Raw genomic sequence first — 24,253 nt, 5'->3', positions numbered from 1 at the left:
GGGTATTCTTACTTCTTTTCCAGACACTCAACATATTCTTTCTTCTTCCGACGACTCTCCTGAGCCGAGATCTGTAGACAAAAATATGGAGTCTATAGTGCCTTGGGCTACACTACATCTTAATGATGTCTCTCACTTGTCCAGCATACACCAACCTTGTTTTTAATCTTCCGCCGAACTCTTTTCAAGGCCTTCTCCTCGGCTTTGGTAAGTGGCAGTTTGTTGGGGACAGGATAGCCCTCTGCTATAAGGGTCCGTTTCTCCTCCTCTGTCAGCATCAGTGGTCCAGATGTGCCCTGCAGCTTCTGTTAATTTATTTGGAAAGATGAAATTTGTCACTTTAATACTCAGTCTTTCCATCATGATAAACCCTGACTCCTTCAGCTATGCTTACATGTGGTGCAGTCAGGAGTGGAGATGAAGAGATGGCTGTAGATGTTCTTGCCTGTGACCTCACGGGGCTGGAAGGTGGCATAGAGCGGGGGCTCTGGGATCCATCACTGTCACTACTATGGCTGCTGGGAGGGGTGGGAGGCAGTTGTACCTGCTCTTCTAAAACAAGAATCAGAAGAAAACATAATTAAACTAAAGCATCAAAAGATGCGATGAAAAGAAAATGAAACTAGCCGCAGTGATATATCTAAACAACAAATCACATCAACCAACTTAAAGAGCTGACTCAATGAGCAAGTCTTAATGACACAGTCACAGATCTCCTAAAATATATAAGTGATTAGCATCTTCATAATGGCCATCAAAGCAAATGTCATCATCCATACCCTGTAGTCCTTCAAAAACGTTGCTACTTCTCCTCCAGATTTTTGACCACTGCTCCTTAATAGCTATAGCTCTACCAGTGTCTCCTCAGTAAGACCCCCTTAGCATCTCTACTTACAGTTAGTTTGAGCATGTGTAGCATTCGGTTTGCTTTTGAGCAACAAAGAAGTCACAATGGATGTCTAAATGCACCTTTAAATGAGTGTGAGAAGGCTCAGCGGAGCAAATGACAGACTGTCTAGCTTTGTTATGAACCCTTTCCGCTGTAAAGAAAATTGGGTTTCCCTTCACACAAAATGCACTATTTAGAAATAAATTCACATTGTCCAATGCAGCATAGTGCTGGCCCTCCTAGGTAATTAGTTCAATTTAAAAACAAAAAGGTTTTTACATATTGAGTTATTTTGAATGTGTCTAGTGTCCAAGTAACTTACAACGGTTTTACTAAAAATAAAATAAACATCCAGCAGCCATTAAGAAAAAAAATATTTTCAATTTGCCCGACGACTAGATCGTGATACTCTGTTCTACCACTTTCAGTTTGTCAGTAGCCCTACCTTTAGCTGTACTCTATTTTTTGTACTTTTTTTGAGATGTTGTTTCAATTTTAATTATGGGTAATTTCATTTTGTGCATTCTTCATGTTAGTAAACAATCCACAATGCTGCCTTGTGATGGCTGTCAGCATACTGACACTATTTAGGATGGTGTCACACTAACTGATGTGCCCAAGTTTTTGCATTTTGAAAACAAATACTTGTGATAGCTACAGATAAATCACTCTTAGGGCATTAGGACTTTTTTGCCTGTTTCTTCAACAAGGATTGTTGGTTTGCGAATTAGAATATAAAAACATAAATGTATCAAAAGAGGAAACCATTCAAATCATCAAGATAATTTGTTTTGCTACTAGCTAAGCTGTCCAAATATCTCATGGAGATACTTCTTACAGGTTTTCTGGGTTTCTGCTTCAACTGCATCACTCGGTAGTTTGCTCTTGCTTTACACAACTCTTTGCGTAAAGAAGTGCTTCCTTGATTCAGTCCTAGCTACACTTTGCATCAATTTCCACTGATATCCTTGTGTACGTGATTCACCCTTAAGCTGAAAGAATGCTGCTGAATCTACTTTATCAATGCTTTTGAAGATTTTGAAGACCTGAATTAGGTCCCCATGCAGTCTCCTGTGTTTGAGAGTAATCAGGTTTACTTCTCTTAGTTTATCAAGTAGGACATGTCCTTATGTCCTGGGATGAAACTGGTTGCTTTTCTCTGATAGTTTCAAGTGCTGCTATGTCTTTCTTGTAGCATGGTGACCAGAACTACACACAATACTCCAGACATGGTCTCACTAATGTATTACTGTATATTATCCGGGCATAACATCCCTTCAGTTATATTCAGCATTCTTTACGACATTACCTTTTAATAGCTCCTGCATATTGCTTAGATGATGAAATGTGCCAACATAAACCTCTAAATTCATTTCAGAGGTTGGCTATTGTTTAGGACCGTGTCTCTGATCCTGTATTTTGCTGTATAATAAATATTCCTTTTTCCCCCACATGTAACACTTTGCACTTTTCTTATATTAGGTTTTGACGATCAATTTTCTTTTGACTTTCTGGCTTTAAGACTTCTGCTTGTTTAGACCTTTGGTTTCCCTTTCATCTCCTAGTCCAAAAACTTATCTTTCTTCATCTTCAAACAGACAGAAACACCACCAATATATGCCCTCCACTGCTCCATCTACATCTCCTTGGTAACTTCATCAGTGGCTCCTCATTCATTCCATCCCACTAAATTCCTTTTGGTTCCCAACTTAATTTTTTGGGTCAACTTAACATAATTTTAGTGTTGCAGGCAGTCATGGAATTAGGTACATATCAGAACACCACATTCTTAAACCTCGTCCAAGATTGAGTAGGACAGGGACCTTTCCCAGTGGCCTTAAACTCAAGGCACACGTATCCTTTGACTGGGGATCAGTCCATTCAATCCACTGCAGAGCACACACACTCACATCCCCGCACTCACATTCATAAAGTGCTAATTCAGTGTTAAAAATTAATCTAAAGTGATATGTTTGATAATGTGGGAGGAAAACCAGAGTACCAACAGCCAAAATCTCTGAATAGTAAGATTTTAGGCAATGTGGGTCTTTAAAAACATTTCTTTTCAGTTGCTACATAATTCTGAGTCATTGTTCTTAAGACACCATTTTAGAGAGTGGGGGGGAACAACACAGCAAACAATGTTTCCAAAGACTGAAACATGCTCTTGTCACGACAGGAGCTCTACGCACATTAGTGTAAAATTGAGTGTTTTGCTGTGGCAGCAAAAAAATCTTCACCAGTGGTGAGTAGGCTTTAAAAATAGCAACTTAAAGGCAATTAAAATGATAAAAGGAAAATAAGGCATATGGCAGTTATTTTCCACTGTTACTGATGAGAAAAGAAACCAGTAGCCTTTTATAAGCTGTCATATGTTTAAGAGTTTTTAGTGCACAATAGCTATAAATTAGGCACCTCCGATCTGAGTCATCGCTTATCATGCACCATTGTCAAGACAAACTGACATTCAAAACCAGCACGAGTGACCTAAACAACCAAAATATGTGTGGAATGTATTGGTCAGGATATTCGATCATATGACACTTTTGCTGACAGAGGTTTCTTTGAATTTATGTATTACTTAATTGACTCTTAGTAGTGGCAGCAGAATCCCACTTAACCTGTAGGACCCATACTATTATTTTATAGCGTGGAGTGCAATTTTAGAGCACTTTTTATCCTATAGTAGGTCTTAAAGTAACTTTGCCCGCAGCTCCTCCCTAATTTCACATGGAGCTCCTTTCTAACTTTGCTTGCCGCTCTTTCATAACCCCATTTGCGGTTCCTCACTATCACCACATATTGGTAATCAAAATCTCTGTCAGCAGTTCCTTCTTAACTGCCCAGTAATTTGATCCGCAGCTTCTTGGTAACTACATTTTCAAGGACTCACAAAATCCCACATGTTGTGTGTGCCCTTTACAGTAACTCCACAGCCATCCTCTTGAAAGTTCTCAGTACCTCCTGGTTCAGCTCTCTAGTAACACAGTATTGCGTTTCTTGTCAACCCAGCTTGCATCTCCCAGTAAAACCTCCTGCAGTTTCCAGAAACTACTGTATGTGCTACTCCTCCTGCAGGTCTCCATGTGTTTCTCCTCAGCTATTCCACTTTCAGCTTACCATTAGTTCTGTTTGCTACTCCACCCTGTGTGCTCCATACTGTAGCGTCTCAGTAACCATTAGGCTTTTTGATCAGTGACTCTGCCTGCACTAATTCAGTAGTTTCACATGCATATCTGGGAGTACTGATACTCAGTCTGAAATTCCTCTGAAGCCATCCCTGCAGCATCATCTTATAGTTCCTCAACAACATCATCCTGCACTTCCCTACAGCAGGGACATCTTTATGCATGGGCACACTGGGCAGTTGCCCAGGGGCCCCATGCTAGTATATGTATGTTGTGACTTTGAGTGTTTGTGCAGGTAGGGGCCCCAGTGCACTGCTTTTCCCAGGGGCCTATAATGCCGTTAAGGTGGTCCTGCCCTACAACTCCTCAGAAACTCTTATCTTCAATATAAACATGCAGCTCTTCATTATCCTATACAGCTTCAACCCACACTGTAGTTTTCCTCTACCTTGTGAAATGCACAGGCCTTGCGCAGTTTCTCTAGGTTCAACTTTCACTGGTGGCAATGGATTCATCTCCTCCCCCATCTGAAAGAGGAAATATACAGTATTAGCTGCAATGGTATATTACATATCTTGTTCAGCTCTCGCAATCAATTTATTCATGGACCTGGCCATGGAAAAAAGGAACTTTGGAAACTATAGTAGGGAATGACCTGACTAACACTTGGAAAAGACAGGGAGACACAAATGGGACCAAATGAAGACTTATTGTGATGACTTCTGACCTTGTAACTTCCTCACCATGTCCTCTGAAGGGATAAGCCTGGGAAGCACAGCCAGACTGAGGGTCTGTGCAGCACTGGAAGCCACAGGTTTGGGGGCAGATTCCATCAGCTGCGCTGACTCCTGTTTCAGCAGGATTTCAGACAGGTCCTGACCCAGGGTCCACATTCTGTTGTCAGACTCTGAAACACAAAGATATAATACTGACTGCCAACAGCCATACATCACAGGGCACAAACTAATACTTGTATATAGACCATGAGAATAACCATCCTAGCCAGTGCAGAAGCAGGCTAGAGTGAGTAGTTTGGAGTTAGGAATAGGAGTCTGTATACAAGAGACTGATGGTTGTCAGTTGCAGTATAACTAGTTCAGGGAAAGAATAATGTCAGAGGTTGAAGTTGGTCAGTCAAAGTGGAATACAGTCTATGTAGATATAGAGGGACCACAGGAGGCAACCCAGAATATAAGAAGATCAGTATGTGTAAAAGATGAACTGAGGAGGTAAGTCTATGGGTAACTGATGTTAAGTATGTGTGCATGAAGATCAGATTAAATTATCCTATTGTTGGCTCTTTAAGCAATACAGTAGTGTAAATAAGAAATCCCAGTTAGTAAATGATCACACATGTGATATGGATCTATCTGTTCTGAGCTATGGAATATGAGAAGGTTTGTCTATGTCCCAAAAAATGTCAGCATCTGTATTAAATAAAAGGTAGTTAGCCTGAGATAAGAAAGGGTCAGTGATAGACTTCACAATATATGTGAATAACGTATCACTACAGACCCAACCGAGAAGGGGGATAGCACCCCTTGGAGTTCCTGCAGTGAAGCAAGAGAGTTGAATAAAATTCCACTTTCCCTGCAGCTCTGAGGTCCAGCAGGGGTCCTTGTTAGAGGTTTTACTGTTGCACTAATTGGATGGAAGAACAGCTACAGACGACTGTAAAAGTTAACAGCTCTGCTTGCAGCAGGTGGTGCCGCTTTCTTCACAATACCTGCTGCTCTCTTGCTCTTTGGCCGTGCCCGACATATGGCCCGCACGCTTACTTTAAAGCCAGGTAAATTGCATGGTTAGGCTCTGCTACTTCCGAGTCATGCTGACATAGGGACCAAGTAACTCACTAAACCGTACGTGAGGATCTGAGGCAGAAGTACAGCCAGGTTCAGTTTAAAAGAGCAGTCACGCAACTGTCCACTATGACCAAAGGAGAAGACTGAAGCCCTCCACATGGCTCTTGCCTGGTTTTCCTCTCTCTGAAGTCACAGACACATTTGTTTGAAGGCCGGCAAGATGACATGTTCATTAGTTCAAGGAAGTGTAAAGTACTGCCCACAGCAGTCATTGAGTGGCCGCTAATGAGCTGCACTGCAGTTAACAGTCCTTTTCTAACAAATTTAAGAGACTCTGGTGGAAACTACTCATTGTCCAGAACACCAGACCACAGGAAGAACAGGTAACCATATGTTCACAGCATGTAGGGGGTGCTTTAAATTTGGCTTTATTAATTCAAGACAACTTTAATGTAAAGATTTTACTATTCCACCATTTGCATATGATTTATTTCCAGAGGAACCCATTGATATTTCATATTTTCAAGTGAAGCACTATGATCTGTCCAAGTAATCACTGCTATGTTTGAGCTCTGTAATTTAACCTGGCTTACATGACATCCACCTTTACCAAGGCAGCTGGGTATCTCTCCCAGGATCCATTGCTAGCTTGTCCCATTCACGTCAGAGAGTGAAGATGAACTATCCTTACCTTGGTCTGAATCATCCATTTTAATTGAGCTGATGGGACTCTGGGGAGCAGAGTCTCCACTTAAAGAGTAGCTGTGCTCCGCTTGGATATCAGGTGTTGGTGGGTCTAACTCCATGTCAAGCAAGGGGTTCTTCTCTGCTAAGAGGGGGTCCTCGAAGAAGCTGCTAAATAATTCATTGGAGAGGTCTTCCATATTTTCAGAAAAATGCTGCAAAATAAGAAGATTTGTCAAAATAAGGGAGGTTCCTTTGTAAAGCAGAGAATATTAAGGTTGTCCTGTACGAATTAACTGTTCAAGCCATATACTGCACTCTTGTTGAGAGCTTCCTTTTTATTCTTTCCTAAACACCACTGCTATCTTGTCTTGAAAAATGGTTCAGTACCTTGGTGTCACCCTGTTCAGATCATGAAATGCAGTCCAGACAATAAAGGTTAAGGGATAGAAGGAGATGCATTAGAGATAAACATCAACCAGACGGAGGCATAGTAAACATGACCATCTTGAATTTCTTCATAATCATACACAAATACATTTCATTAAACTAGCGTAATACCAGTCAAGCCAAAGGGTATTGCAGAACGTCTACTTCCCTAGGGCTATGCAAACAGATCAAGTGATGCAGTAGAATGCAGACCACAGGGCAACAGTTGTATTTGCTTAAAACCACTCAAGCAGCACTGGACAGCTTGGATGATGTATATCGAGAACCTAAATGGAACTGCTGACATGGACCACCTATGCCAACGGAGTAGCTTAAAAAAGCTTGCAAATGCCTTTAACCCCTTAAAGCTATATGAGAACCTACCCCCTCGGTATTCAGTAGTGACTGCTTCAAATCTTCCTCATCTTTATTGTTTGGCCTCACTATCTCCCACCAGTAGAGCTCTTGCCACGACTAGACCTCCCAACTCCACACTCAGTTTTATACAGACCAGAAACAAACCATTAGAGGCTTTTAGGCCTTGGCCAACAACTGTTTCCAAATACTTACCAGGAATCACTTTCAAGGTTCCAGAAAAGAAGCAAAAACATTAGGAGCATGTTAAAGGATCTCCTACTCGTACTGCAAAGCTATTTCCAAAATTCTGTATCATTAAGGTATGTTGTGCTCCAGAAAAGTTGTGGAGCCCACGTATACAGGAAAGGGGAAACATAGCATCCTCTATCAACATATTGAGGGAAGTTTCCCAGCATCTTACTGTAGGGACCTCACTGACCCCACCTCTTTCTGACAATGGCCATTGTTAGCCAGAATGGCGACACCAACTGAATACCTTTAACAAGATGAATTCAAATGTACATAAAATTTGGACTTGAATTGTAACAAACACACTCAGTCTGAACTGATCATCAAGCATCTTGCACCAAATTAAAATAGCTTTTGACTGCATCCTGAAAAGAAGGGTCAACATAAAAACAGCACAATTAGCTTACAGTGCTCTGTGGCCCTAGTTGGTGAGAACAGCTTGTAAAAGGGCTTATGTAAAGACTGAGTGTCCTCAGTTTAGATAATGAACAGAAACTCAAATTATGTTTTCAAGCATTTGGTTAAATCCTGCATGGTAAAGATATTAATGTCACTCTCTCCAGGGAACAGCATTATGGTCAGCTTTCCAAGATAATTAGAATAATTCTGTTCAAACCATACAGTGCGGAAGACTTCGACCTTACTGCCAAAACATCAGTGATGTTTTGCTCAAACCATTTTCTGTATCTATACACCAGAGGGCCAGTAACCTTTACTCCAAACCATCTAGTCCCAAGTGACAAAATATGTTGTACTGTCAGTGGCAAAGCTAGTGTCCTGCCCACTACATCATTAGCTAGATCATCTTTTTTCTCTTTCTTCATCCTGTAAAGCAGTGGTTCTCAACCTGTGGGGCGGGCCCCCCTAGGGGGGTGTGAAGTAACAAAAAGGGGGGCACGAAGATGTGAAAAAAAGAAAACAAGAATCAAAAAAATCTGTTGAAACCAAAACAAATTAACTTAAACTACAGTACATTCTGATACTAAAACAATAAATACAGTGTTAGATAAATGTCGCTAAAAGTTAAGTTGGTATAATAAAATATGCATCTACATTTTTTTTTTTTTTAAATGTTAGGGGGGCACGATTAAAACTGTTATGAAAACTCGGGTCGCAAATACTTAAAGGTTAAGAAACGCTGCTGTAAAGCACTTTGAGCTACATCATTTGTATGAAAATATGTTATATAAATAATACTGTTGTTGTATCTGTGTCCAGTTTAAAAGAACATAGGCATAAACTAGTCTAGAGCATCAGAGTCGAACGCATCACCAACCCCATACCCAGCTCATTAAACATAATGTTTTTCAAACTGTATAGTCCAAGCTTTCTGGCAGTGAAGTCTAAGCTAGAAACTCAGGATAGTCTTATCTAGACCATATTAGGATATTATTCTCCAGGGAACTTAGTCCAAAATACCAGTAAAATGTGTTAAATCATAGAGGTCAGAATCTGAGTACTGTTTTCTAGTCCCAGCACTCTAAATCAGCCTACTGAAGAACATCTGGTCCATTATGTTAAGAACATAGCATCAGGGTTTTGAGAACAACAGGTTTAGAATTATACTCCAAATATCAGTATAATACTAGCTGTTCTGAGAGTTTAGAAGTTTGGTATTGTTTAGTGAACACCAGGGACAAAAGAAGCAGAGTTATCCTGCCCAGATCCTGACTACATAATTAATATCCAATCCACTTGGTGCAGTGGTGTCTACTCTAGAACATTGGTTTTATTTTTTTGACTCATGTAACTCACAACACTGAGGTTATCCTGTCCAAAACAGCAAGGAAAATCCTTTCTTCGTATTATAAAGTCAAAAACACCATCATAATAATGACCAGATAACAGGGTTCGGAAATGTACTATTACCTTGTAAAAACCAGGGTCAAGAATATTGTAGTCATTTGGTTTTCAGTTTATTTTCAATACACTGACTCTAGATTCCAGTTCAGAATTGAGATTAAGCTGGTTGTAAAAAAAATGGTTGGATGATTTGAAGAACATAATGAACACTCATGTTACAGAGAGCCAAGAACAAGAGGAGTGGGGTACAATTTGGCAGCTCATGATGATCTGCAGGATCCCATGCGAGTTTCCTGTTGCTGTCCATTCTCTGCTTTACTGCATGTTTCAGTATCAGATGGTTAGTGATTTTTTAGCCATCCAGTGCAGGAATTCCCATCACACCAGACCTTAAGTTATTGAGAGCTTCTGAGGATGACCACTTTATGCAGCTTGACCTAACGACATCCATAAACATGTATGTTACTGATTTTTTATTTGCATGATGCTAAACTTTTCCTAAACAGATACAAATCAGCTAATATCATCTGATGAAAAGCAAGATTTTTCCTATTCTCTTGGGGGAGTCCATTGTGTTCCAATCTCCTCAAAACACTTGTTTGGTTTAGACATTTAAGAGAAATCCGCTTATATCTCATTTGAAAAGCAAAAAAAAAAATCAGTCCCTGGTGTAAAAAGATAAAGTGCAGAATATGAAATGTGTCCAGTAAAGGTGTGTTGCCGGCGTTGGCTGAAATGGGTACAATTCAGTAGACTGGTCCTCCCGGCGTTATTCAACAGCCGGCAGATTAAAACCCATTGGGAGTTAAGTCACTAAAGTCCAACAGCAAGAATATGAAGACACATTGGGTATAAAAAGTCACAATGGTCCAGGCCAGAGAATCGGTTTATGCAGCGAGGGTGCCTGCTGGACAAGATGGCACCATAATATCCCGCAACAAAGATGGTGAAACAGGAGGAAACACATTATGGTAAACCACCATTGACACAGCATATGACAAGAGAAGCAGCATGACACGTAAGAATTTACAATGGACAACATAAAACAAGGCAGGGTGGAACAGGGCACACAATAGGTAGGAAAGGAGCAATGCATGCAATACACAAACATGACACAAAGCAAAATATATCACTGAACACAAGGATACAGTATGTAATATAACAAGTAATACAAACGGCAGCAGAACAGGTAATTAGGAAGATCAAATAATATATAACAATATTTACTGTTAAACAGGAGGTTAACACATTTGCACAAAAAGGTTAAGCAAAAGTAAAAATGCAGGAAGAATCGGAGATTATTAAACAACACAACAGCAGGCATAACAGGTAATACATGTGGAACAATGGTCAGGATGTTGGGAAACACAAAAAGTAACAAAAGTAGACAACACAAAAAACTATATAATAAGAACAGGCATGGAACAACATACAGTCTAACACAACATATGACCCAAAGGGAAGAAGTGATTATATAAAAGTAAATGACATGTTGAACAATAAATAGAGGTTAGAAACTCAGTGATCTGGCAGACATCACAATATGCATCTACTGGATAGGCTACCAAGACAAGGAAAAGCATGCAACGTGACTTGTGTGGTACATGGCCTAAAAACTCATTGAAAGACCCATTTATAGCACAAGAAGTGATACAGAAAGTGAGATACAGTAACTAAAATATTGATTGCTTCCACATGCAACAGAAATTAAAAAATAAAGTAGAAAAACGTTCTGTATAAAAGGACAGGTAATACGACATGCATTACAAGATATAAATCAAGCAGAATAGATGAACATGCAAGACACAATGTGTGATAAACGCATACATATTTGCATCCTGTCTGTATGACTTACAGTACAGTTATTTTACAGAAAACTTGTGATTCATGACCAAAGCTGTAAAATGTGGGGATGTAATTAAAGACATTAGGTTAATAATGAAGTTCTGCAAAAAAAAAAATATATATATATATATATAACTAAAAAAACTAAACTAAAAACAAAACCTAATTTAAATGATTATGGGCAGGACAGTTGTGCAGTGGTTAGCACTACTACTTCAAGAATCCAGGGTCCTTGACTTGAACTCACCATCTAATGGTTGTTTGTACGAATTCTGCATCTCTCCATGGGCTTTCCTTCTAGTCCTCTGGTTTTTCACTCCACATTCCCAAAGATGTACAAGTGTGCCCCATGTGGGTTTGTGCATGAGAGACTGGCACCCCATCCATGGCTTATTCCTGCCTTGCACCCAGTGATGGTGGTGCAGGCTCTTGAAGCCATGAATTTAACTGTATTAAGCAAGTTTTGCAGTGTTATATAATATTAAATAATTGCGCACAGGTTGTAGCAAGGGCAAGAAATCAGAATAAAGTGACCCATCAGGTAGTCACAGGTACAAACACAGATGACAATAGCAGCACTAAGAAAGGCAATCATTTGCAGGAATCACAGAAGATGAGGGCAAGAGGGTGGGTGGTTTTCTAGGGGAACTGATGCAGCATTTTGAACTGAAGATAACGTTCTCTGTGGATGCGAACATTATGCAGGGCCGTCTTAACAGCATCATAGGCATCAGAAACATTATGAGCCCCAGACAGTGCCCGTTTTGTCCATACGTTAAGATGGGTCAGTCAGGTTTTAAATAAATTATTTAATAAATGATTTTTGCCTGCAGGTATGCACAGATGTCAAACTCTGATCCTGGATGGCCATAGTGACTGAAGGTTTTTTTTCAACCCCTTCCCTAATTTGTAACTAATTACTGCAGCTAATAGAATCTCTTTCTTTTGCCTTAAATTTACCAGACTTGCTATTTAAGATTGATAAAAATTGTTTCCAGCAGCCAAACCTTAATGTGATACAAAGCGAGCCAGCAGCTAACCAGCTAATTTGATTCCATTTGCCCTTAAATGTCCACCAAGTAATATCTGTTTCAATACAGCATCTGAAAAGAAACAGATGAAGGTCCAGGTTAGGCCTGTCTGTTCTTTGTCACAAAATAAATGGTACTGTCTGGAAAAAGAAAATCAACCGTTTTGGGAAAGTCCAGTGTGTTTGAATGACAGCCCTAAGAAGCCATTGAATTAAACAATATGTCTAACAACAAAAGGTGGCTTCTAATTATGAACTTGGTTAAAGTGGGTATGAAATCCCAGAGTTATCTGGTCATTCGGTTTGCTCACTTAACATCTCATGTTTGGCTGCTGGTTAAGAGAAATAGAAACAATTAAAAGTGAATCCTAAAAAAATAAGTCAATTAAAATTAAGGCAAAAACACATCTGTTCCAGCACTAATTACTAATAAAGAAAGTGGCTGAGATGAAAACCTGCAGTCACTTACAGCCTCCAGAGTCTGAGTTTAACACACTGGTTCTAAATTTCTTGTAGGCACATAGGCTCAGGTATCTTCTGGAGGATGCATGTGGCTGTCATCCTACTGACATTTCTTGCTACAATAACCTTGCCTACAGAAAAGTCTGACATATGCATGCAGAGTGGGCCCCACCGTACAACGTCACCAAAAGCAGCACATGTCTTAGGATGAATGCACAGCACATCTCACCACCACCTCAACGTGCAAGAATGCAAACTCGTGTTCAGGCAGGAGTCTCATTTGTATTCACACCATGGCACCATCACAATTAAGAGAGTTCATTGGGAGTGTATTAAGTTCTTTGAAGTTGGGCTATAAACTGTCTCTAAAAGTACAGCACATGCTTTATCAGCTGACTGGACTGCACACATCTTGATTGTCCCCCCAAAAAATACTTTTTTGACTATGACAGTATGTGCCCTAATGATCTTTCCCCCAAAACAACCTTTATGTTTCCACTCAGTGCAAATGAATATAACACACCATGTGCACATGGGCTTTTGCCGATTGCCCTTTTTTGCTGTGTAATAGGCACAGCAAACTAAACAGTTTTGTGTGCTACCCAGCATGTTGAAGAGAATCAATCCCCAAAAGTGTCAAACTAGTAATCATTGATGTAATAAGGAGCAACATGCAGGCTGAGAGGCTCTGTGCCCGCCCACCTTCACATCAGTGCACACAAGCAGAAGAGGTGCGCCAGACATTCAGACCAATCAGAAGGCAATATGCAAATAGCAAGAGGCACTGGCAGGGCAAGTTGGTGTGCAGGGCCTACATGGAGCAGACACCATTCAGCGGTGGGACCAGCAGCTGTCACAAGCAGCCTGCAACTGCACCAAGCTACCTCAGTGGACTGTCCACAGACTAATCTGTCCTTCTCACCTACACGGTTGTTTTTATTTACACTCCTGATGAGAATGTTGTGCTGGTGTTTCACTGGCAATCAATCTGGCAACTTAGTGCCTCCCCCAATGTGACCTTTCTGAATTTACCATGACCTGAACTCTTTATGATCTTTGCACTTCTGAGTGACTCCTGTATGTCCTCCCTCAACTTGTGAACACCTGAGCCTTGCTCTCAATGTTTCATTGATCACATTTGCACATTCTCTCCTTTTTGTGTGACCTCCCAATGTTCACTGAGATCACCATCTTTGTTTCCACTTGCTAGACTGGAAGACACAGCCAGCAAACCAGATCGGCCTACTACTCACAGAAATGTATTGATTGGCAAGGATGGATGGACAGCTAGCCTCTAAGTGATCTTTAAAGGTGCTAATAGCTCAGGAGACTCTTCTCTTTTTCTCTTTCAGTGTGCTCCTCCTTTTACTTTACCCTTAAATCCTGAACAGACTGACAATGTTATTCTACCTGCAAATCACTCTAAGCCAGTCAAATACCCAAAAGGGGAAAGCCACACCAAACTTGTTCATACTCATATTACCAAATATGCAAAATCTGGTTCAGAGCTTGGGGGTTGACAACCTGTTCTGGGGAGCATTGTGTGCAAACCAGCCCTGGAGGTAATATCCTTAAATATTATATTCTGGCCTATCCGTTAAGAATGATTTCTCCTTCAGCTGATTGTCTACTGACCAATCTGAGATTCTGGGACTTTGTGACAAGTCTTTACACAACATGACATAAGTTAATTAAGAATGCTTTCTACACTGAGCAAAACCAACTGTTTTGACACCAGCATCAGTTGAGGGTGGATTATAAATTTCTCAGAAACTACCAGCCTCACGCATTTCTTAGTTTCTCTTATGGTTGAGGTATAAATCGTCACCTAGAAGATGAATATTAGCCACAGCTCAATTCATCCCACATATGGGGTGAGCATAAGTAGAGTTACAAAATGTTCTGGTTTTGTTTTTCATTCAGATGTTTCATATTTAGCACCATATTGCATAATACCATGAATCTTAATAAGCCATCAATCAATACATCAATTCTCCAAGCCAGCTTTTTTTTTTTTTTTTTTTTAAAAAAGGGTCACAGAGAGATGGAAGCTCCTATCTCTGCAGCATCAGTTGCAGGGCAGGAAACAGTCCTGGACAGAACATATTATCATATACACCTTCACTCACATATAACTTGTACATATTTGGGATGTGGGAGGATATTTGAATACCCAGAAGAAAAAAAAAAAATCAGATCACAATCTATGTGGAGTTAAGGAATCAAAGTCTGCCTTTGGAGATGTAATGCAAAAATCAGCAAACACTACTCCAGTATGCTTCAAATCATGACTATTTCCTGCCATCTTCTGAATCATGTGTAGCTTATCTGGAGTTGGTGGGCTCTGGCCTCCACAATCTCTCACCTGAAATGCTCCCCCAAATAGGATAAGCACATTGAATAAACAGGAAAAAATATACTTTGGCAAATACTCAATTTCCAAAATTGTATACCAAAGAACACTTACAGTACATTATGAACTCGCTTTTCCAATAGATGGTTCTAAGGAAGCAAGGCAGGTATCAAATCTTGGATGGGACATCATTCATCACAGAGCACACGTATGCACACCTTTCACACACACTCATACTATGCCAATATAAATTTGTCATAAAATGATAAAGTATGGAAAAGTTCCCAACGATAAATAGTGCAGATTTCGCAGGGTGAAGTAAATAGAAAAAGAGTGGAGGATATTGGAAAATCCCAGCCATGATGTGGGCAACTGTACGCCTCGACTAGAAAACTGCAATACTCCAGCATATTTGAATCTCATTGGGCACGAAGTGATACAGCTGGAAGGGGCGGGGTCGCATAGCATAACTACAGCTGGGGGAGGCGGAGCCGCGCAACAGCTAGTTACAGCTGGACATCAGGACATCAATAAACAGAACCCCCTCCACCAACTCCACTTATTTATTGATAACATTCATCACAACACAAGGAACACTTCGTGTTTTGTCAGGTCCTCTTGGTCGCCCCATGGCCCCTTGTCCTTGTTTGTTTGGGGGTCTGTGAGAGAATACAAATAAAAACGCAGCTGTTCACAACTTTTTCCCGTGTCAGTTAGTGCTCACCAGCCTGTAAGACACGTGAATGTGTAAATGCACAATAAGTATATGCTGCGTGTATGTATAGGCATATGTGACCCAGCAGCCTTGTGTGTGCGAGCGCGCCTGCGGCTTTCAACGCCCGAAGTCATTTCTAATCACAGCTTTCTGTAAAAAGCCTCGAAACCCGCACAGACAGGATGAGGGAGCAAAAGCGTCGCTCCTGAGCACCCTAGGGAGCCTCACTCACCACATTGCCGAGAAAGTCCGCCTCGCTCAAGTCTTCCAAATCCAGAAGAGCCGAACTTGAGAAAAGTTTCTCCGACGTGAAGTTTTCCAGAGACGCCTCCATTGTGGCGGCGAATGGCTGCGCCTCCGAACCGCACGCCCGAACCTCAGCAGAGCGGCAGTCTGCAGGACAACACTCGCCGGGTGGCTGGTTGGCTAGACGTGCTGGAATCCTCCAAACTTTCTTTCTCTTTCTGTCACCCAGACCCGCACACTGAGTCGAAGGACCTATCGGATGGGTCCGGCTCGTACCCTGTCCCTGTCTGTCTTTCTCTCCCTTGAACCCTTCCGTAGGAATGCATTCGCCGCTGGAGCGTGCAGGGTAGATCCGTGCCTGCCTACCGCCCCGTCCCGTCCCGTCCCAGCCGATCTCGTTATCTGACCCCAGCTGGCTCTTCTCACTCTTATCCGACTGAGGCACTTCCAAGAAACTACTCCTGGATCCCGGATCCCAGCAGAGTCTCGATAGTTCTGAGTTTCTTGGTCAGACTTGCTTGAAGAGCTCGGGTACCTCATTCATATTCATGTTAGGACCGCCCCTTTTATTTAAAAGAAAACCGACACGGCTGCCCCAGATAAACCTCTACATCCGTAAAGTCGTTTTTGTAATCAGGCTAAAGACGAACCTAACGAATGAAATATTGTATACTGGAGAAACACAGCAGCTATTAGATTCGATCTTCATTCAAGAAGAACTTTTTGATCGCACAAAACAATATCAAATTCTCTTGCAACTCCAAATTAACCCAGTATTCCCCGTGATGAAGAGGCCTCCCGTCTGGGGATGGGTCCTACTCTGAGTTCTGCGTTGTCGGAATTAGTTGTGGTCCCTCAACATAACTGTCACTTACGTAGTGATCACATTTTAACGCCACTATTGTCCCAGTTATACGCAAAGTCAACAGCATGTATAACATTAATTTTTCTTTTAACCATTTTTCAGGTTGAAGGCCATGTTTTGTAGCTGAAGCACTGGAAATAAATGAAGAATAAGCACAGCACGTGGTGCCAGGACATTGCAGGGCATCACCCACTCAAGCTCATACTGGGTAAGACCTTAAGGGATTTGGACTAGGATAAAATAAAATTAAAAATGACAAAATAAAATTAACAAGCAGGCATAGGGAGACCAAGTAAGCTCACTTCAGATTCACACCCATAGTGTTGTGGCAGAGCAGCATTAAGCTCAGCACCAATGTGCTGCTCACTGTACAATATTTCATATCATTGTCATGCTGATAATACCCAGATATACTGTATCTGTCTTTGAATCCTATAGATATGTGACATCTATAAAATTACAAATTACATAGAGTGTGTCAAACTGTGATTGAATAATAATTACCTGAAGCTGAATGATGACAAGACAGAAGTTATTGTATTTGGTGGACACCAGTATTGCTCTCAATTGTTTGGCTCTTTATTTACAAGATAGGAAGCTAGGTGTTGTTTTTGATCTTGACCTTAATTTTCAAAACCAGATCAATTCAGCAGTTTTTTCATCTAAGGATAAAAAGTAAAACAAAATAATTTGTCTCTCATACTAACCTAAAAAATATGCACTTTTTATTATTTCTTGTTTAAATTTCTGTAATTCCGGTTATGAAGGTGTGAGCCAGTCAGCTCTGTCACACCTACAATTGGTTCAAAATGCAGCTACATGGTTGCTGACCAGCACTTGAAAGAGGGAACATATCATTCCATTCTTAGTATCATTGCACTGGCTTCCAGGTAATTTTAGGATACAGTTGAAGGTCTTTTTGTTGGCTTTTTAAAGCTGCCAATGGTTTGACACCTTTGTATACCGTTGATCTGCTCCAACCACAAATTGTGTCACTTTCACTCAGGTCTTCAAATCAGCTTCTGCTCTTTGTGCCTCGAGCCTGGTTGAGCTTTTACCATTGCAACCCCTCAACTTTGAAATACCATACCCTTAGAAATACAATTTTTAACATCATTCACGTTTTTTGAGTCCAGCCTTAAGATTTCCTCTTTTTCAGTATCTTCTGAATCAGGTTAAATTGTCTTGTGACTGGGGTGTAATTGTTTATATTGAAATTTTATGTTCTGACCATGTGCTGAGTTTATGCTTTGTTTTCTTTATGCTCTCTTAATGCTGTACTTAATGCTGGATGACATGTATCTGTTTTAAATCAGCTTTATAAATACACATTTACATATTGATTTTATTGCTTTGAAATTGAAGTACATTCGTTTTTGTAATTTGATGTGCCTTTAAAGTTGTAAGTAGGATGATGCGTAGCCGCCTACCCTGCAATAAATTTCAGTGGCTGCCACTTTGTCCTGTTTAGATGATGATGATAATGATGATGAATATAATAACAGTAATAATAAGATGATATTCTAGTGGTGTGGCTTCATGGATCCCATGTCTTGGGTTCAAATCCCAGTCTGTGTGGAGTCTGCATGGTCTCCCTTTGTTTCTTCTGAGTACTCCAGCTTTGCCAGTTAGGTTAGTTGGTGATTCCAAATTGGTCCAAGTCTGTAAGTATGCCCTGTGATGGACTGGCATCCTATTCATGGCCATTTGCTGCTGTACTCCCAGTGCTACCAGGGCAGGCTTCTGCAACACTAAATTAGATTAAGTGGGTCTGAGTCTGTTACCTTGTAGTAACAACAATAATACAGTATATTTTATGTACTGTACCTGTAAATAGCACCTTTACTATGTTCACCATGTCTTACGTTCCAAATGATTGCAAACTAATGCATTACAGAGTAACTTTGACAGCATTCTTTTTTTTTTTTTTTTTTTATTTATTTATTAATTTTATTACAATCAATACATAGCAATCAAGTTTTTACAAAAAAAAAAAAAAAGAAGAATTATGCTAAGAACAGATCGATCCCCACCCTTGAGAGAGAGAGCAAGCCAAACGGTGTAAAATTTAAGGCTTTTAAAAATACCTAAATCAACAAATTCTCTGTGCTTTATAAAATCATTTCAAAATATTACTGATTAGATCCTGCCATGTTTTGAAAAAAGTCTGCACAGATCCTCTAACTGAGTATTTGATTTTTTCCAATTTTAAATAATATAACACATCAGTTTCCCACTGACTTAAAAGAGGAGAGCATTCTAGCTTGGGAAAATTTGTGGCAGATTAAATTTATTGTAAGTAAATGTAAAATATTACCCATAGTAAAAGTGTTACATCTGAATGAACAATGGAAGCTCTGAAACCTGAAAGTACACATTATGAGAAGGACATACGAATCATAGTGGACTCATTACTGTCCAGACAGTGTATGAAGTGATTGAGAAAGCTAATAGGATGTTAGGTTATACATCACAATATGTGGAGTACAAGTCAAGGAAAATTACCTATAAGTTATATAAAACATTAGCGAGGCCTTGCCTAGAGTAATGTGTACAATTTTGGTCTCCATTTTACGAAAAAAATATATAGCAGCGCTAGAGAAAGGCCACAGAAGAGCAACTAAGTGGATTCCAAGACTAAGAGGTAGAAGCTATGAGGAAAGATGAAAAGATCTGAACCTTTCCAGTCTAAAAACTGGAAATTATGAGGGAACATAGCTGAAGTATTTAAAATTATGAAAGGAATTAGCATAGTAGATTCCAGCTGTTACTTAAAAATAAATTCTGCAACAGGAACACAAGGAAACAACTTGAAATTTGTTGAGGGCAGATTTTGCACAAACACTATAATGTTTTTCTCTGTGCAAAGATCCATATGATGGAATAGATTAGTAAGTGGTGCGGTGGGGAGTAGGTCTTTATGAATCCTCAAATCCTGACTCGATATTATTTTGGGCAATACAGATGAATAGGATGGATAAGCTTGTGAGGCACAATTGCCTGTTCTCAGCACAATTTTTCTAATGTTTCAATGTAATCCAGACCCCTTTATCAGAAGTGTTCCTGTCTGTTTATTCAGCTCATGGAAATATGCTCACAATAAAATATGCTATGAAGAATTTGCTTCATTTTTAAATAGCACAATTCATGTTTTAAACTATTCCTAAAGCAAAATACATTACTCAGAGCATATTCCACATACATTTAGTGACAACGTTATTAGGTTCTATTCCCCAAAAATGAGTCATTCTCTTGTTTGCACTTGGAAAAAACCTAAATTCATCAAACATGGAGTTAATAAAGATCAAAAGTCTGCCAAAGGGATGTTGGCTCAAAAAAACATTAAGGTATCCCACAGTTGTTGTAAATTAACTAGTCGTGGATCTTTATTCCAAATAGCTCATTCCATATCACTCTACTGATTTTTGGGCCTGTCTAGGGAGCCTGGTCTGAGATCATCCAAGTTGTGGGACTGTTCCAGAACTATCCTAGTTTATGGCATGGCACACTATCTGCCTGAAGATTCATTCTCAATTGTATGCTGCCATGAAAAGATGCACATGATGGCCTACAATGTTCAGAAATCATCTGGCATTCACATGTTTCTTTGTTCATATCAAGGTACTAATTTGGGCCAAGAAACATGACACACATTAATATTCTGCCAGCCAGCATTTTTGGCACCTAATCAGGAAGATCCTTGGACTCAAGGGGTTTTTGTAATAACTAGATATTCTTAATTTAGCAGGAAGCAGGATTCATTATATCAGTCAATATTTTTTCCATTTGCATGGTTTGTGCTACTCAGCCAGTTGCAGCTGCATGTTCTTGTATTTTTCACTGACGGACTTGCCAAGCTGTGTTAAAATGTTGTGTATTCGGACTGGCCATTTTTAGTATCACTGTTGTATTCATGAATAAGCTGACTAAATGCGGCGCTCCTGTCAAACTTCATGTCAGGCTTCATTGGCCACTTTCCTCAACAGTCTCTTCTTAACCACTGGACCACTAGCTGGACAATTTTTTTTTTTTGATGGTGACTTATTCTTGATCCACTTTTGAGATGATGATGCATTAAAACCTATCAGAGTCATTGTGCTTAAAACACACGTGACAGCACCTCATTCTTTCAAGTGGCCCATCTTCCATTTGCGCTGTATGTGCAACAACGAGCAGGTCACTTAAATTGTTTCTTACTCCAATCGTATACAAATTTGAAAAAAATTATAACTGAATGACCCCTAAACCACTTTGAATTATTGTTGGATTAAATGCTTTTGAGAATGTATGAATGTACTATGTAGGTTCTTAAAGAGTTTAAGTATTGATGATTAAAAATGCTAAATGTTGTGTATTAAGTTAAAATTATCTAGCAAAAAAGATGAAAAAACCCCAGCACGTTAGGGTGAGCTTGTTCAGCTAGTAACGTGCAGCACTGGCATAGAGCAGGCACACAACAGTGGATGGGCCCAGCGAGGTTTGTATTTGATATGAAGAAGTCGCTGGTAACTGAAAAGCCTTTTAAGCGCTAGTGTAAATAAACAGGTCCTATTGGCCAATATTTACACTTCATTGAAATTACTTAGTGACCACCACAGTAAAAGAAAGGTCAAGAAGATGGGCAGAAGCTCAGGTAAGTAACCCCAAACTATGAGGTGGTAGCAGAGAGCTCCCACAAGATGCCCATGAGGCCCTGTTGTATGCTATTGATGGCAGGAACTTCTTGGTGCTTGACTATCAATTGTTTAGTGGGGCTCAAGAATTCCTCTGGAATGAGTTCTGGACAGTTGGTCTCCCAATTTTTAAGAGACATTGCTGACTGTGGTGACTCAAGGGATTGCTCCAAAAGTAACTAAATCTAAGCTTCAAACCACCCCTTGCCAAAGAACCCTTGAGCTTGGAGGATGAGTTAGATAGACTCTTGTTTGGTATTGAGGTAGTCCAGCCACAGATAAGAGAGAGACATGAAGGTGAGTTTGAGGCTGATTTATGCTTGAAGCCCTGTGGTTTTTCATTGTTGGATTAGCAGGTAACAACTCCATCTAACAGACAGATGTCAGTCTTTGTAATGATGCCCAGTAAGGCAGGTAGTGTTTGTGTAATCTTCTGTTTATTTTAACACTTGAAGTATTTCTTTTGATCATCACTTCCTTGTATGGCACATGCTCTTCATATTCAAAAATAATTAGGAAATCTCATTACAACACAGGGCATACTCATGCACTCGCCCACATTCTTATCCAGCCAATGCATAAAACAAACACACAGACCTTTGGGATATACAGTAACAGAAAACAGGAGTATTTAAAAGAAGTCCCAGTGAATGTTGTGGGGGGTGTGGTTGTGTAAACATACCCAGACAGTGTTCAGGTCGGGACATTTTAGTCATTAGACTGCATGCATCACCTCTCAATAAACGTGGCTGCATCAACTGATGAGCAACTGACATCTGCAGAATCTGGCAGGCATCCATCCATCCATTATCCAACCCACTATATCCTAACACAGGGTCACGGGGGTCTGCTGGAGTCAAACCTAATAACAAATTAGCTGAACGTGACATTACTAGATCCTAGATAGGTTTAGACTTTCACAACTTTCAAGTTTTAACATTTCCTTAGTTGATGTTTTTATCCAGAGTGACTTACAAATCACAATAAGTCACTTTGGATGAAAGCATCAGCATCAGTAAGTAATCACAAGGTCAATTGTTTGCAGATTTTTATATGATTGTAATAGAAGCGGTTTAAATTATTTGCACACGGTGAGTCATAGGTGGCGGCTAAACCATTCCATCGTCTGAACTGCTAGACCACATTGCCAATAGTTATAAAAATATATACTGTATCTTTGTAAAAAGTGTCTTCTAGTTTAGATGTAGAACACTTTTGGATTGACTCCATTAAGACAGGCATATCATAAACAAAACATCGATTGACCAATAAAAATGTACTCTGAACTACATTATCTGCATGGCATGCTGGTGTAACACCTACAAGATCATAAAGCACTGCAGAGTGTGGTGAAGAGTAGTACCAGCACTCAGCTACCTTCATTTCAGGACATATGCACGCATTCACGGCCTTAGAAAGGCACCCAGTACAGGGCCATTGGCACTTGCACCAGTAGATGCAGCGACAGGTATTAACCACAGATCAAAAGGCTATTAAACAGTCAGTCAAATAACAAATATGGCACATGATCTTGCATATATTGTACATCCATCCATCCATCTTCTTAACCCGCTTATCCAGGGCAGAGTTATAGGTAAGAAGGAGCCTATCCCAGTAAGCCTATATAATTATATTTTATATTGCATTTTATGCATATTGTTGTATATACTGTACAGTGCAATCAGAAAGTATTCAGACTTCTTCCCTTTCTTCACAATTTGCTATGTTGTAGCCTTGTGCTAAAATCTTTTAAATTGATTTTTTCCCACATTTAGCTACACTGAATTCCCCAGAATGACGAAGCAAAAAAGTATTTTAGGTATTTTTGCAAATTAATAAAAAAAAAAGACTGGAATAAAACTTTGACACAAGTATTCAGACCCTTTTGGCCAGTACTTAGTTGAAACACCTTTCGTAGCTGTAAGTATTCTATTTATTTTTTGTTGCTACTTTACAAATCCCACTAGTCTGTGGTAGACGTGTAAGTAAGAATCTTAATGTATTATGTACACCTGACAATAAACTTAAACTTGGAACTCCTGCAGTGAAAAAACTTTTATATACATTATCACAGACGTGTGAGTGGGGGAGAACTTCAGGCTCAACTGGTTGTAATTACACTCTGAAAAAGGGACTGCTGCCATCACTTAATACCGCTTCTCTTCTTTCCTTTGCAGAAAAGATGATCCATGGTCCAACCACTGATGACGTCACTTTTGGTTTCCGGTCTCCTGAACCCACCTTACACTTTTCAGCCCTTAAAACTGGCTCCTCTGCCATCTTGAGGCAGTCTATCATCAACTCCCATCTTAAAAGATATACATTTATTTTGTTTTGTTGAAATCTTTTTACAATTAAACGGTTATGATGTTTTTGGTCTTATTGTGACAGTGGCATACTCTCCTACCTACACCCGCAATGCCTGGACCTTTATTGTAAGAGCTGACATAACTGTAGTTAGGTCTACCTGCTCCGTCCAGTAGAAATCCTGCTGACTAGCATCCAGATTTACAATATTAGACCAGGTCCCCTTGGAGTTCTGTGCAAATAGTTTTAGGGGTTATGACTCAATAGAATGGTTTTAGAACCTTTAAAGTCGGATAGAAGATTCAAGTTTCTTTGTTTGTTTATGTGTAAACCTAACATATAGGACAGAACATGATGTTTTCTGAAAAGTGTTTACAATGGCTAAAACCATAACCCGAGAATTCCCAGATTTTTAT

General features: G+C 39.9%; 1 protein-coding gene and 1 long non-coding RNA gene across 3 annotated transcripts in view; one reads left to right on the top strand and one right to left on the bottom strand.

Annotated features, from left to right (window-relative positions):
• Positions 1-16,529, bottom strand: part of creb3l1 (cAMP responsive element binding protein 3-like 1) — a 38,873-nt gene extending 22,344 nt beyond the window's left edge. Inside the window, exons 1-7 of the mRNA XM_039754812.1 lie at positions 15,979-16,529; positions 6,511-6,718; positions 4,761-4,924; positions 4,466-4,544; positions 395-552; positions 156-305; positions 13-71 (exon numbers count right to left, since the gene is read on the bottom strand). Coding sequence (XP_039610746.1) covers positions 13-71; positions 156-305; positions 395-552; positions 4,466-4,544; positions 4,761-4,924; positions 6,511-6,718; positions 15,979-16,080 — 920 coding nt within the window. The 5' untranslated portion in view covers positions 16,081-16,529. The remainder of the gene's footprint in view (positions 1-12; positions 72-155; positions 306-394; positions 553-4,465; positions 4,545-4,760; positions 4,925-6,510; positions 6,719-15,978) is intronic.
• The window catches only part of LOC120530380, a 56,142-nt gene extending 32,240 nt beyond the window's left edge, over positions 1-23,902 (top strand). For both annotated transcript variants that reach the window (XR_005633956.1, XR_005633957.1), the window contains exons 3-4: positions 16,960-17,065; positions 23,708-23,902. This is a non-coding gene — a long non-coding RNA (uncharacterized LOC120530380). The remainder of the gene's footprint in view (positions 1-16,959; positions 17,066-23,707) is intronic.
• Positions 23,903-24,253: the final 351 nt, after the last annotated feature.

Source organism: Polypterus senegalus, chromosome 1 (genome assembly GCF_016835505.1).
Source record: "Polypterus senegalus isolate Bchr_013 chromosome 1, ASM1683550v1, whole genome shotgun sequence".
Lineage (NCBI taxonomy): Eukaryota > Metazoa > Chordata > Cladistia > Polypteriformes > Polypteridae > Polypterus > Polypterus senegalus.
The sequence above is the reverse complement of the archived record's forward strand: the minus strand, read 5'-3'. Positions and strand labels throughout refer to the sequence as shown.